This window comes from Anopheles gambiae, chromosome 2 (genome assembly GCF_943734735.2).
Source record: "Anopheles gambiae chromosome 2, idAnoGambNW_F1_1, whole genome shotgun sequence".
Lineage (NCBI taxonomy): Eukaryota > Metazoa > Arthropoda > Insecta > Diptera > Culicidae > Anopheles > Anopheles gambiae.
Window position 1 is genome coordinate 33,478,057 of NC_064601.1, and position 16,304 is coordinate 33,494,360.

General features: G+C 46.1%; 1 protein-coding gene across 1 annotated transcript; it reads right to left on the reverse strand.

Moving 5' to 3' along the window:
• Window positions 1–29: 29 nt before the first annotated feature.
• Window positions 30–16,065, reverse strand: LOC1273870 (small G protein signaling modulator 2). The gene is made up of 12 exons (XM_061663613.1): window positions 14,922–16,065; window positions 11,176–11,396; window positions 9,814–9,986; window positions 9,264–9,705; window positions 6,035–6,344; window positions 5,790–5,969; window positions 5,573–5,712; window positions 4,287–5,498; window positions 4,088–4,212; window positions 3,836–4,015; window positions 3,476–3,753; window positions 30–3,408 (listed from the first exon to the last, which is right to left on the reverse strand). The coding sequence occupies exons 1-12, from the start codon at window positions 14,965–14,967 to the stop codon at window positions 3,320–3,322; spliced, it is 3,396 nt and encodes a 1,131-aa protein (XP_061519597.1). The 5' UTR covers window positions 14,968–16,065; the 3' UTR covers window positions 30–3,319.
• Between the last annotated feature and the right edge of the window lie 239 nt (window positions 16,066–16,304).

Genomic DNA, 16,304 nt, shown 5'->3' on the forward strand with positions numbered 1-16,304 from the left:
CGAAGTTAATGAAAGAACGCTGGCTGTACTTAATAGGATAGAATACCTTTATTTCTGTAATGTACCTGTAAATACGGGCCATAGCGCTAGCCGCATTTGCTGGGTTTGTATTTTCTTTGTCACAAAATAAAAGAATACCCTATGGTGTACTCTCGCTCTCTCTCTCTCTCTCTCTCTCTCTGCTTCCCTCTTCGTTTATCTCTCCCTCTCGCAAGGACTTTGGTCCTTATTATGCACTCTGTCCTGCCGTAGTAGATTTTTAGGATGTTTGTTTGTTTTTTCTTTGTTTCTAAATGCCATTCTGTAGCAGAATGTAATTATACCCTTATATGAAAACACTTTCAGTATCATCAACATTGACTACACAAATATATGATGTGCACAGTACCAGCTGCTCTGCAGTGGTTGTCGCCTGCTCGTATCCATCTCGTCTCGCCGCGACGCCCACGCCTTCCAAAACGGTTTCAAAATGCTCCGGCTGTATGCCGCCCTTGACTTTGTCAGCTTTTTTGGTTTGTTCTCAGCTCCAACGGCTCCTTCTTTTCGAGTGTATGTGTGTGTGTTTGTGTGTTTGTGTGCAGGTGAGTTGCATTTGCAGTTTGCAACTGCACTTTTGCATGCACTATTCTTGCTAAGAATATTGTGTCAGAATAGTTGCATGTTTTTTTTTCTTCTCCTTCTTCTTAGGTGTAATTCGTTTACAATGGTACACTTTTGCGTCCTATGCTAATACAGGGCTACTCAGACCATCTCAACGCCTTAGGGGAAAAAAATCATATCCGTAAAACAAATTTCAAAGATATTAACCGAAAGGAACAAAACTAACTTGCTTCCTCTTTCTAACCAACAGAACAATCGGAACTGACAGAATGAGACAGCATGTTGATTTTATTTCTTTGGAAATGATAATTCAAACGATCGGTCACTGGTTGTTAGGATCTATATCGACACACAATTCATAATGTTTAAATTGTATTGAAAATGGTAAATTTATGATCAAGGTCTATTAAGGAGAACCGATCGATGCATAGCCCGTTGCTAGGTTGCCATTTTCAGCTCGGCTTTGACAGTTTCATGAAAAATGTTTACAAACAAACGGCTAATAGTTAACGCGGAAAAGTGGACGAATTTACTATTAGGAAGATTATATTGGTTAAATTTCTTGCGGTCAACCACTTCTGGAGAATAAAGGAGAAGTAATTGCAGTCTACTCTCGGACTCAGAAACATTGTGATAACCTTTTTCATTGTTTGCCATTCCGTGACCAGCACAGTACATGTTCCAACTGGGTAAAAGAAGTTCTATTTACTTTCAATTAAATTTCTTCTTCTTCTTTGGCACAACAACCGTTGTCGGTCAACGTCTACCTATACCACTTATGGGATTGGCTTTCAGTGACTTTTGGATTACCCCCCATAGCAGAATAGTCAGTCCTACGTACGGTCTAGTTGGGGCTTGAACCCATGACGGGCATGTTGTTAAGCCGTACGAGTTGACGACTGTACTACGAGACCGGCTAATTCCAATTAGATTATAATTCTTATAATATTATAAAAGGAAATGAGTGCAAAATGCTGAACAAAACTCACATTCACTCCATAGTAACGTACATCGCTAAACATAGACAATGTTCAATTTAACTGTCAAAATTTTCCCATGGCTTTCTGTCAATTTACTCTAAACGCATCGACCTGTTCTCTTTCAAAGACCTTGTTTACGATGTTGAGCCGGCTAGAGAAGCGATCCCTGTAAAACTGTGCTAACCAGAGGGTCATCATCGAGTTTTAGCAGTTTTGTTTATGATTGTGATTATGACAATTGCAGTACAAATTCCATTGATTTTATGAGTTTGTGTTTGGTAATTAATGAAAGAGAGAAACAAATTATGCACGGAAAAGAGTGGCGAGCTGTGAGACTCCTGGCGGCAGGCTTTTGTACGAGTTTGATTAAATGTGTACCCCCGGTTAAACCACACAACGCTACCGGTGATGGTAGTAAAGAAAAGCTAATGTACGCAAAGTGCAACTAATACTGGTAAATATAATTGATTACATCGTTACCAACAATAGTTTTGCTTACGTAGGTCTAAAACAGTATAACTTGCTGTGTTTTTACTTCTTCTTGCATTCATTATATTTCTGTCTTGTTTTTTTTTTCTTGTTGTACCATTTTTTTAGTACGATTCATCATAAGATTCAATTGCATTGGATATTGTAGTGGATTTTTGTTTGTTTGTTTGTTTGTATCATGTTTTTGTGTTTCATTTCCCTTTTTGTATTTTTTTTTTTTGTTCAATCACTAATTTATACTGCTATATTTTGAAGTAGTTTGTTTATCTTTGTTTTGTTTTGCTCTTGTTTTGCTATTAAGACTTTTAGACACTCACACTATAGGGAACTCTACGAAATGTGAAACAAAAGTTGAAGATGCTTTTTTGTTATTGTTGTTATTGTTTGTTAGTGTTGTACGCAACGAACTTAACTCACCGCTTTATGGGTTTAGCATGTACTTTTATGTTCTCTTTTATGATACCTTAGCTGCCACCACCATACCACTTTAGCTGATTGGCTTGGGCTACCCCCCTATATACTTTTGATCAGCTTGGCCACGGAATGGTCTGTGTGTTTGTGTGTGTGTGTATTTATGGTGGGATGGCACTAAAGTTTTACAACACTACGTCTGCTTAACAGAGTGAAGCACCAGCTACTCTAAAGTGTGTGTGTGTGTGTGTGTGTGTGTGTGTTTGTGTTTGTGTGTGCTTTCATATAATTATATTTTCGTAAAGAAAACACTCCTAACGGAGTCGACAACAGCAATGGCGACAACAACGACAACGGAAAGCAACTTAACGACACGCTGTCGACAACGCATCAACAGGAGACAGCTACAAAAAGTACAAACAAACTGTCCAAAAGTGCTAAACAGTGACATTACACAGACTAACAGACAGATAGACAGACAGACGGACAGTCAGATGGGAAGGAGCACCTCTAAAACATCGTGAAAGAGTCCACCTTTCATGGGTAAGTTGGAGAGGACTCTTTGTCGCCTTATAATTGTTCGATAAGTATAAATTTGATCTACCGCTTATCTTCCACCTTTTTTAGCTTTCAATTTAGGATGGGTAGGAGTTGTATTCGCTCTGCCTTTAAAAGTAGATACAGTACATTTGTCTACTACTCCCTTTACTCCCGCGGGAGATAACTGCACGCGTTGGCCATTGTTGTACAACGTGTAACGCTTGCAGCAGCTTCCTTGTATACTGTTGCACGCCTTCTTCGGTGCTGGCTGACTGTAGTGCGACTACGTCACACCTTTTTTACTTGTTTTCAATGATCGTTTGCAGCTGTAGCACCAAGCTTCGGGCCAGCTTCAAAACGGAGGGTGTGTTGTGCCGTTCGGCCATTTCTGGAAAGGGAGAAAGCGAGATTGTAAGAGAAGGGGACCTAACGGACAGAGCTACTTGTTACCATACCGTTGAAAAATTTAATAATGTCCGTAAAGTCCATACTGTTCGACAGGATGATGTCACGGTACGTCTCGAGCAGGGCCAGCGCCAGAAACAGCACAAAGTGTGCGGACGCGACGTGCTTGGCCGCCCAGATCACCTCCCACACGGAGAAGATGTCGGCGTAGATCAGCTCGCGCTTGAAGTCGAGCAGGAACCAGCGATAGCAGAAGTAGAAGTGCGTGTAGTCACCGTGCGCGTGCATCAGATCGTACATTTCCGAGTCCAGGATCTGTATCAGCGATCTGCGCAAAGCAAAGCAGGGTAAGAGCGAGCGGATACAAGTCGCGTGTGTCGGCGTCTTCGGCAGGGTCGTCGCCTACTTACCTCATGTTAGCAAAGTGCATATCCATCGCACCGCCGTTCGGGAAGTTTTCAATCATGCGCTCCATGAAGCGGCAAAAGCAGCCGTAGCTCAGCGACTCATCGTCGAAGATGACCAGGAGTGGAGCGACGAGATCGCACATGCCCTGCATGTACCCCACGTCCAGATGCTCCCAGACGTATCTGATGCAGATGCCAAAAGAAAAACAACCCCACAATCATCCAACATCGTCACCATGGCATGGCTCTACTCACGTGCATATGACATTGCGCAGCTTGTCCAAGTTTTCGTTGGCAAAGTACCAGTAGTTACGGTCGCACCGCTGGACGTCCTTCTCGATGCGATGCAGGTTCAGCCCGAACGACTCCAGCAGCTCGCTCTGGAAGGAAGGAAGACGCCCATTTCGTGAGCGATCAGTGACATCGGTGACAGCCACAGCCAACAAACACCTACACTATAGATGCCCCCGTTCGAGCTGGCCGGTGACACGCAGGCCGATTTGGGCTCTTGCAGCGAGTCCAGCGCCGGCTGCTGCTGGTTGCCCCCCTCCTCCGCCAGCGTCGACAGCGTGTGGTTGTTGTTCAGCTCGCGCACCTCGCCCGGCAGCAGCATGGTCACGTCGATCGACGCATCGGTCACGATGACGGCGCGCGGCTGCTCGAGCGACTTCGGCGAGTCCGGTTCGTCCTCCTCCTCGTCCGGCCCCGCGCCCCCCTCGCCCGACGTAACCCCATCCTCGTCCTCGCCCTCCTGCATGCGCTCTACCGCCCCGAGCGATCGAGCGCCTCCCGAGTCCTCCTCGCCCATCGGCGAGATAATGTCCGCCACGTCGATGAAATCGTTGCCAACCGTCGCGTACGACGAGTCCGACGGCGAACTCTTGTTGCTGTCAAAGTCTTGCTCCTGCTCCTGCTCCTCTCCACGATCGGCCGACTCTGCGGCGCCCGCACCCCCGGCCGTCTCGACGGTGAGGGCGTCCTGCGCCACCACCGGCAGCGTGATCGTCTCCTTCGTCAGCTGCACCTTCGCGTCCGACCGCTCCTCGCCCTCCACCTCCGGCTCGGACATGTCGGAGAACCCATTCTCCTCGAACACCTCGTTTTCCATCTCTTCCTCCTCGTCCTCTCCCTCCCCCTGCTCCCCGTCGGCGTCTTGGTCGAGCGTTTTGCTCCGGTTTTCCATGCTGCCGCTACCCGAGCTCAGCTTCGCCACGGCCACCGCCGTCTTCTCCTTGTCCCGCTGGCGCACGATCGCTTCCACCGCCAGCCATTCGCTCATGGTCGTTTCGTAGTAGTGTTTGGCCGTCTCGTCCAGCTCGGCCCGCTCGTCCGGCGTGCTGCCAAAGCTGTAGTGGCCGAGCAGGTACGGCCACACCTCCTTCCGGATGTCGTGCTCGACGCCGCCGTAGTACACTAACCGGTACACCTCCTGATCGTCCGCCACGACACCGTTGCCGTCGTGCAGGCTTTCCCAGCGCGATCGCGTCAGCCCCTGCTCGGCCCCGGTTTCCGGCGTGATGCGCCCGTTCACCAGCCCGGACAGGTGGGTGCGAACGGTGGACAGATGGCGACAGTACGCCAGCCAGCCGTAGAAGGCGCGCGAAATGATCTGCCGCTTCATCGTGCTGCAGACGAGCGCAATGCTGGTGGATTGGGTTGTCTGGGGCTGTTCGAGAACGAAACGAAATAGTGAAGTCGATTAGTGGATGCTGAGAGGAATGCAACTTGCTGCGGACTTACATTCGGACTGTCAATGGACATGGCGTCGATCGAGAGACTTTTGCTGGAGCAGTCGCTACTTTCGTTCGTTGAGCAGCTGCTCAGCTGGGCACGGTAGCGGGGACTGGTGCGCCCCAGCTCCAGTATGGAATGTGTTGCCACTGTCGGGAAAAGAAGGAAAAAAAATTATGCGTCACACACAAGCAACGATCGGTAAAAACCCACTCTGACCACTTACAGAACTCATCCGTGTTGCCTTTGTTGACCACGCGGAACACGTAATCGATCGGCATCTCGTCGTTCGTCTCGAGCAGCGATGGAAGCGGTCGGCGGCGCGACTTCTGCGGCCAGGGGAAGATGCGTCCAATGCCCCGCTGGGACCACAGTGGCGGATCCAGCTGCCCGTGTGGGAGAAGACCTGCACGAAAGGGCACAATCAAATGAACCACTGGACCCCAAATCTGAAACGATGGCGATCATTACCTGTTTCGAGACAGCTCAGGAATGCCGCCATATGGCCACCTTCGGGGAAGTGTATCGGCGGTCGCTGGACACCGTCCTGGCCGACGAGGATGATGGTGCCGCCGGTGTCGCCACCGCGCGCCTGATGGCAGTGCACGTACACGATCTCGTCCACGTTCACGTTCAGCGCGTACGCCCAGTACGAGCTTTTGTCGATGTTCTCCGACTCGGTGTACCCGTTCATCAGCTGGTTCGGCGTCCACTTGATCGTGAGCGATTGTACCGTCTGATGCAGGCTGAGATAGCCGGGCATTGGTTCGCTGACGTCCTTCTGTACTCAGCAAACAGAGAAAGAGAGAGAGAGAGAGCGAGCGAGAGAATGGAAGAGAAAGAGGAAGAGGTAGTTCATTCCAATAATTCTAGCTAATTGTTTGTTAAGATTATTAGCGGTATTTTATAAAACTATTTGCAAATCCTTAAGGCTCATTTAATGAACAAAAAATCATTAACAAAAAAAAAATCACATTTACTTTCACTCTTCATTTCCAGGATCCAAGTGTACTGCTTGTTGCTATCGCATTTACTGCCAAACAACAATCAGCAAAGCCGCTAGATCCGTGAGGATTCGTAATTAGACTAATTTTATACATAAAAGACGCAATCTATCCCAAAATCTTATATCCCGGTACATGGTATGTGGTACAAGCTATTTTGGAGTGTGATTCATATCTGTTCTCACCATATGGTGACCTATTTAAGATTTGCAGGATATTTCGTTGAAGGTATCCAACGTCCCGAGTAAAAGCTGCGCTTCAAAACAATAATAACGGCAACAAGGGAAAACAAACTTCAAAATTATCCCAAGGAAATGATATGCATCGCTAGAGGTGTATCTCAATTAGGGGTAAACTGTTCGGTTAAAAAAATATGCTGAACTCATTTGCAGCTTTGATTATGGAGAATAGAGGCTAGGCATTTCCTTGCGCCCAAATCACTTAGCAGGTAAAGCTAAACTTACTTGTGCTCTACGCAGTTTTTGCATTCAAACTCGAGCACAACTTCAAACTCAAAGCATATAAGCACAACTTCAAAGCAATAACTAGCATATTCTTCAGAATAGCAATAACTCAACAATTTGACTATTTATTAGACGTTAAGTTTTGCGGACAACCGTTAATAAGATGCCAAGCAATAGAGTCTATATTCTAGAAAATTTAATATTTATGCTATTAAAAAAATCTGAGGTTGCGTCAACTGTTGAGATCTGCATTCTCGAGCAAATTGTTCTGCTGTACGTATTAATCGAATGCTTTGAAAGCTTCAACATACAGTGAAATTTCTCTATGGTGAATCTACAAGAGACCGTCATCTTAGAGAGATACAGGGTTTCTAATCATATAATGGACTACTTGATCCACTCGGTGGAATGTTTGAAATGGTAAGGGGATGTTTGCAACGTTGCTATGGAGGTTTGCATGCATATAGGGGAATCTGTCAAACACTTAGGAGAAGTGTGCAAAACAGCTATGGAGTGTTGCATCCAGCTATGGAGCGCTCGGATGTAGCGCTGTAGAAATTTATCAAAAAAAAAAAAAAATTTAAAAGCACCGCGTGATGATTTAAATGTTTGGGGTGATTAAACACATGTTTTAGGATCATGAGAACGAAATAGTGGTTAATCCGTAATAATATTTATTTGGACTAAATTTTCACTACGTCCTATCCGATTCAACACCCAATTCTACTTTTTTTTACATCATCAACATTTTCATACGTATTTAACAATGATGATTCTTGAGCGTAATGTCAAAGTTTTGCAAGAAATCGTTTGACATAGTCTTTACTATTTTCTGGAATTTCATGCTGGTTCTTAGTGGGTTCTAAATTTAACGCGGGTGATTAAAGAAGGGGGGTAATTTGATTACTAGGTAGGAGAACTATGATGAACATTATTTAAAAATTCATGTTTAACTATGAGGAAAAATGTTGCCGCAAAGAAGAAATAGTAGAGTAAAGAATGTAACAAAGAATATTGTTTAAATAACAAATTCAATTTAAAACTTAATTATTATGTTGCATGACAATACCAGAAACATATGTTTAATCACCCAAAACATTTAAATCATCACGCAGTGCTTTTAAATATTTTTTTAGATAAATTTCTACAGCGCTACAACCGAGCGCTCCATAGCTGGATGCAAAACTCCATAGCTGTTTTGTACACTTCTCCTAAGCAAATGACATATTCCCCTATATGCTTGCAAACCTCCATAGCAACGTTGCAAACATCCCCTTACCATTTCAAACATTCCACCGAGTGGATCAAGTAGTCCATTATATGATTCGAAACCCTGTATTCATGTTGAATGAAGCCGTCGCTATCCAAGAATCCAAAAATCCCGGCCTCGTGGTACAGTCGTCAACTCGTAACCACTTAACAACATGCCCGTCGCGGGTTCAAGTCCCGAATATACCTTTCCCCCATACGTATGACTGACTATCCTGCTATGAGTAACCAAGAAGCCACTGAAAGCCAAGTACATTAGAGTGATACAAGACAGGCTTTGACCAAGAATGGTTTTTGTAATTAAGAAGAAGAAGATACAAAAAACCCAAGTGTATGAAAACCAGGTGGGCTGTTCAAAGACTGTTTTTTATGATCAAATTTGAACGTCACTTTTTGCCAGCATGGGTGAAAACTTTTCCCCAAACAAGTTTTCTGGCGACTTGCCGAATACACAAACAATCTTAGAATTTTCGTTATTTGCACTGAAATACCTTTAAAACACACACAAAATATTTCTTCTTGTATGCTAAACCAAATCTGAACTGAATAAAATCTATTTTTGTATGAAAATAATGCCGTCGATAAGGACACCAATGTGTACTACGTATATGTTGCTAAGAACAAAGCGATCGGTTCCTAAGGAAATTCATTTCACCCATTCTGCCAAAAGGAGCTTTTTTTGATTCCGAAATTAGTTGTATGGGACGAGACCACCTGGAATTCATACACTTTGCAAAAAACCACGGGAAAAGCATGGCATCCTCTGACCAATACAAATTTCACTGTAAGCCGAAGATTTTTTTGGATTCCACAATTTGAAAACGAATTGTCTTCCATTATTGCTCCAATGATAGCTTCAAAGTTCTGTTAGTATGTTAGCTTAAGTGTGCATTTTGGCACAGTAAGTGTCCAAGCAAAACCCTCCGCAAGACACTGATTGAGGAGTAAATAACAATAAATTACCGGCAGCACGAGCACATTGTTCTTGCCGTACAGTAGGGTGGCGCGCGAGTTCTGATGCAACGATTCCACGTAGTCCTTCGAGGCGGACGCCAGACTGTTCGACTTGAACGACGCCATGCTGCCCTCCTCGGAGCTGGTGTGGAGGCTGCGCTTGAAGTTCAGCATCGGGCGCCGGTACGCCGGTGGCGTCGGATTGCTCGAGCTGATACGGTGCCGCTGGACGAGCTCGTCGGCCGGCGGATCGGTCCAGAAGTGGTCGGCAGTTTTGGCGCGCGAGTAGTCGAGCGCACAGGGCCCAACGAGCAGCGAGCTCAGTATCGAGCCGTAGTCCGGATCGGCGACGAGTGAATCGCGCTCGTAGTAGCGCGTTGCGTTCGACACGAGATGGTCGATGATGCGGGACAGCTTCTTCTCGTACAGTGCCAACCGGATCCAGAGATATCTGGGTGAGAGGAAGAGAAGAAGAACGGAAAGGCAAAGTGCCCACGAACACGATTACAGGCGATTGCTGGACCCTGGGGGAGTGGGCTTTGCTGGGTGTGCCGCTTACTTGACGACTGGCGGTGTCTGTGGTGGTGTCGTGGTCGAGACCGAGTTGCTGCTGCCCTTCTTCAGGATCGGCGGCTTGTTTGTGCTGTCGCTGCTGGACGAGGATCGTTTGTTCGGGTCACTGTTTTCGATGTCCTGCACCTTCCTACTGATGCAGGCCGCCTCGGGACAGTGCTGCAAGAGCGGCGAAGGAGGAAGAGGAGGAGGGAGAGAGCATGGAAAAATAACGTTTGTGCGTTGCGTATGTGGTATATAGGGGTTCTATTTAGAAACGATTCAGTTGAAATTAAAGCAGCAGTTGGACAATGGGATTCTACGCGTGGTTCGGCATAACTGCGTTCTGTACATTCGTGGAATAATACGTATGGAAATTCGGAACCACATTACAACTTTTCACAACTTTCTCTTTAGGTTTTTTTGAGAGGGCAGTGAGAGACTTATCTTCGACACAGTACGTATGATACAAGGTCAGAGTGTACAGAGGGTTGTGACTGTTACACATTGCAACGATGGGCGAGCTTTCCGGCACGGAGATAGCAATTGTTGGGCTGGTGGGCGGGTAATTTATAAAAAAATCCAAACAATTTTGTTACAAAGCGACGTGAATCTAATCCACGGTTTTTGTCTAACGATCTACCGTACAAACATTGAAACAAAACAAACAGCACCCAATAGTAGTAATCTCTAATCAACTCCTAAATCCAACGAGTTACCGATAGCGCCAAAAATGAGGGTAATGTGTATGCGTTTGTGTAGGTGTAGGAAAGCTTATATAGAACATGTTGGAGCCATAGAACGAAACCAAAACAACGAAACAAAACCAGCGGCTACAAAGAAACGGATCGAAGTCTCGAACTAAGGAAGTAAAGCACCAGATTCAACTGAGCATCAGAAACCAATTTAAATGACGGCTAAGCGCTTTTGCTGCCTTTGCTTACATGTTTGTTGATCTAGCTGTTACACAGGGATGTTATACACGCGGGACCGAACCCTTATAACCGAGGGCCCACACACACACACACACTACACTGGACTGGAAGGGGATTTGTTGTACTTATGTCTTTACTGCTTGGCACGGTTACCCCGGCATAAAACAAATCAAACCATGAAAAAAACAGAACGAATGGCTACAGAACGTCTACGTAAAACAGATGATCGAAAGCTCTCTACTTTTGTTACAAAAAAAAACGAAAATAAATAAATACATAATGCCACAATATGCAGTCGGTTCTCGCTTGTGAAAACAGGACAGGGATGGACATGGGGGGCGATGATCACTGGCGCAAGCAGTGAAGCATTTGGGTGAGGGAAGCGGGGTGGTGGGGGGAAAGAACAGAGCGAGCGAATACAGTGGGATACTCACCTTGGCCACCTTGTGCAGCAGGGCGGTGGTGGAGGATGTCTTGAACAGTCCGAGGGCTCGCCTTCGCAGCCCCTGGCTGAGGCAGGCCTCGACCGCAGCGCACAGGGCCGTTACCGAGCAAGACTCTTCGTGTATGTACTTCTTGGTGACGGCTTCCTCCATCACCTGTTTGACCTCTTTCTTCACTGCCGCTATGAGCTTTTCTTTAAAATCGACCGGATCTGGTGGGGAAATGGTTGAGGGAAATGGCGCAAAGGTGGGGCGGTGGGGAGAATTAGGGTTTGGAGTGTCCAATGAGGGAACATACATGTTTAGATACGGTTTGTTTGTTTTTTTTTTTAGTTTAGTGCGAACAGTGCCGCAAAATGAGACCACCAAAATCGGAAAATACGAAATAGAAACATACAGCAAGGGAGCAGAGGTTGATAGGTTAGGAGTAAAGGATAACAAACAAACAAACACAAGATAGCAGGAAGTTTTGAACAGCACCGGACGACAGAACCAGACGGGCGGCCAAACACAGCGCAGGAAGACAGCAGGTGGTGAGCGATCGAGCGATCGACACGGGAGGACGAAAGAACAAGAACAAACATTTACTAAACACACATACACACACTCACACATACAGAGGTAACGTTTGAAACGGAAAGCGGAAGCTGCGGTACGGCCGCAAATGGTGTGGGAGGATGCTTGCAAGGGAGAGTTATTAATGTGAGTACTATTTACATGTTTTTTTTTTGTATTTTTGGGTTAACCTTAAATTTCGGAAGGAAATTATTACAATTTCTCTATGTAAATGTGTTTCGATGTGTATACCAAAAAAAAGGCGCATATTTATTATTATTATTATTATTATTATTATTATTATTATTATTATATTATTATTATTATTATTATTATTGTTATTATTATTATTGATTATAACATGGAAAAGCAAATCTGTGTGCACAATTGGGGCAAAGTGTTCCTGCGTGTCCATTGAGTGCTGTAAGCTTTAAACGACAAAAAAAGCTTTAAAGGACAAAAAAGCTCACACAAATAGAAAGTGCAATTTTCGTTTCATCTTATCATGCAAATCATGTTCCCATACTACTGCCACCACCAAAGCTGCTTCTTATCAACAAGTTTATGTTCTCTCCTGTCTGAGGCAAGAATAAGCCATCTGCCGGCACCGTGATAGCCCACTGCTGACGTCAGCAACTCACCATCACAAGCTTGCGAGGAGCATACCTTTTAAAAAGAAACTAACTCTTATCTAGCGCACGCGAGGGAGAGAGAGAGAGAGAGAGAGAGAGAGAGAGAGAGAGAGAGAGAGAGAGATAGAGGGAGAGAAAACGAAAGAAAACAAGCAAGAACAGCTTTTTGCATGCGTTTGATGTGCCGTGAGCATGAAATGCCGCCCAATTTTCCGTACCACCCTCGGTGAGCCATAACCAAGCCATCACAGCACGCGCGCTCTGATCTGCGCCCACCATTGCAGTACGGTGCACATGGTGCGATGGAGCAGCCTGGTGGCTGACGATTCGCCCGATTCGGCGGGATGATGATGGTGAGCGATGTTCGCCCGAAACATTAGCCCAAACAAGAGCGCAAAAGTGATAAATAAAAAAAAGAAAACGTCGTGAATGATGCTGGACCAATAATGGTTGGGAGAAATATGTTGCGAAATTTTTCAGCCCAATATCCTTCTCCCCCCGTCCCATCCCGTCGTCCACTAAAGCTGGGGCTCCGGGTGGCGAGTGTGACCTTCTGTCGTTTGCTCATAATTTCGTTTGCTAGCGTTTTGCTTAAAATGCGAACATCGACCCCTCGAGCTTTTCTGGTCACGATTGAATGACCGCACTCTGACCGGATAAGCCCCAAGGTGCTTGATTAGATTATCCTCAGCCCTGGAACACACGCAGCACCCGTACGTGAACACACACACATGTATAACGCAATGCCATATCTAAACACGCTCACTGGCTTTTGCTTAGTACGGACACATACAGACAGCTCTCATACGGTCATCTCACCGCTATGGACGCTCTTCTCATCTCATGTAAGCTTTTTTTTTGCTCCACTCTCTCTGTCTCTCGCTCTATCATACACTCTCGCACTCTAGTGGCTTACTTGGAAGCGGAAACGAAGTATCAGAGTAGGCAGGATTTACTACTAACGGGCGGGTTCAGTTTGCACAACCAACTTTGCGTCTCCGTGCGCCTCTTTTATGTCGCTTTCTTGCCTTTATTGTCGCCATGGCATTGATTTTCCCATTGCTCTGCCATTTATTCCGCAACGCTCGCCCTCGCATCATTCCGCCAGCCCGGTCGGTAAGGGGCTCCTATTGTGTGATTGTTTACCTTTGAAGTATTCGTACCATCCGTCGGCCAAAAGATGGTGCACCATGTCGGTCTGGCGTCGCGTTACTCGTTGGCAATAAAACGACCTCTCTCCTTCTCCTTCTCACTGCTTTTGTTACTCTCTTTTTGCTCTCTACCACTCTTCCCTCCCTGTAGATCGCCACAAGGACGATGTTTACTTTCCTACTCGAATGGCAAATAAGTTTCCAGTTTTAATTAATGCAATAAAAATACCCCCCCCCCCGCTCCATCTCCTCGCGTGTATCCTCACGTTCGAGCGCACACCCACACATACTCACGCTGTGTTCAGTGGGGGGGGTGGGTGGACCTTTCCAAAGGAAATATGGAAATGCAAGTGCAAAACAAAACATAACAACAACAAAACACACACTCTCACAAACGCATGGAATGTTAATCGAACGCACCAACCAAGCCCATGGCGACAGTCGGATGCGCAACACATCTTGCCAACAGTGGTGGTGCCTGTTGTTGTCCTTTCCACACCACACCAGTACTCCCTCTCCCACTTCCCTCGCAAAAAAAAACAGCTGCTCATGTACGCCAGCGTGTCCAGCGAAAGGGCAAAATCAACAAACAAAACACGGCTGGGCGGGCACTGCTCTGTCGAAAAGGGGGTGCGCTGCTGGTGATGGAGACGCCTTGTACGAAACATTCTCGCCCGAGTGAGATAATCATGGCCCACTGTGCCGTTGGTGTTGTTTTCTGCTGCCTGTTTGTTTGTATTTTTCCCCTTTCCTTCTTTTGCTGCTGCTTCGCAGTAACCAATTTGGCACACGCAGGCTCACACACACATACACACACACGTGCCTACACAGACGTTCACGCTCACATTCAACATGTGGGCTGGTCAAAGAAGAAAAAACAAGCGTTTCAATGCACACACGAGCTTTATCTCGAGCATGTGCACGGGTGTTAGTGTTTGTGTGTGTGTGTATGTGGAAATGGAGGGGTGCGTTAAATGAGTTAAGGGCGAGGGTGAAAGTGAAAAAGTGAAGAAGAAGAAAAAAAAGCGCAGCAATAATTGTGCATGGGAAAATGTGTTGCTTTTTTTGTACGAGAAAAAGGCTTTTTCTTGAAGAAAAAAATATAAAATAGAAGAAAAAAATACTCAAATTTCCTTACAAAAACAATAACCAACAAGGAAAAGAGGTACACACAGTAGGAGAAAACGAAATGCAGAAAATGAAGCTTTTAATGAAAAAAGGGGCTCAAAAAATCAGAAATAGCGAAAATTGTACAGGAAAAACACACACACACATAGAGAGAGAGAGATGGCAGTAAGGAAGCAAACAAAACGCGCCGCGGAACGCGGGTTGGGATGCACAACACACAGATACGCACATAGACCAAGGGGGGGTGCAAAGTAATTTCCATGTACCATACCTGCTTGGAACGACATTTTCCTGGGGGGGTTTATTTCGGGAAACATGTTCCCCGAGCAAGCCTTTCACTTTTCCGTACACTTTTTGTTTGGTACAGTCCCGCTTGCTGCTGCTCGGACAGGTCGTTTTTGCACCGTATGGAACGGGGCTGGGCACGTACGACACACACAGATGGTTGATTTGCTTCACACTTCCGAGCTCCGTACAGGCTACGGGCCAAAATTCATTTTCGATTTTTCGAGGCGCTCTCGGTGTCTGATAGGGAGGCGAAGGGGACTTGGCCAAATTTACACACAGCTCCCGTCAATCCACATCCATATGATACGCACTCTGGTCCCTCCGTGTACACATATACGCTCCTCGGTGCTGCTGCTTCACTGTGAACTTCACCTTCGCACAGAACTTTATGTGTATTTGTGTGTGTGTTTGTATTCTTTACGCTCAGAACGTTGGGTTTTTCCTGTAACACTGCCACACACACACACATACACACATACACTGAGCTTTTCTGCTCACAGCTGCTGCTTCCACGACCAAAGCCTCGCACGACCTTCCTTTTCCTTGGTTTAATTCATCAATTCGCTAAAGTTGCCGCTGCTTACGGTAGTGCACACTACCCCGGAAGAAAGTGAAACACATCGAGGCAGGCTAGTGGCAGCAGCTTTTCATACGCCCAACCGAATGGTGAAGCTGGGCCGTATTTCATGCCACTCGAAAAATCAAGGACACTTGTGAAAAACCTTCCAACCTTTGCCTCTGCCTCCCTTCCCTCCTCTCCGGTCCGGTTGTTACGTTTACACGCACACACGCACAAACACACAGACACACTGGGCCACCCGACCGTAATCAATCTGCAAACGCAAATGTTGCCTTCCGTACTCCGCGTTTGTGCCGTCGTTTTGTAATTGCAAATTTTTTCACTCGTTTTTCTTTCCAAAATTGCTCCACCAAATCCACAGGCTCTGCTTATGTGTTTACTTGTGCACCTGTTTACTGGCCAGCTGTGCCGATGTGTGCCCTGCTACTACCACTGCCTAGTATTGCAATCTGCAGCGCACTGAAAATGGTAGGAAGCGTTGATAAGCGACCTCACATGCGTACTGAACGTGGCGAGAGATGGCACACTACGATGGTGTACGCGGGCCGCTGGAAAACGCTCCAGCAGGTTTTTTCTTTCATTTTTTTTTGGCTGCTGTGCCTTTACCGCGTTACTGCGCATGCGTTCGGTGGGTTCCAGCGGGAGGCGAGCAGCTTTCAAGTTTAGTGTTGGGGTATCTCCCAACGGATCCATCCCGCTGGCTTGACGTGTGCCGGATGACTTATGGCAAAAGTTGGAATGAAATGTGTTTTTCTCTCCTCTCTCTCTCACACTTGCTTTTGATTG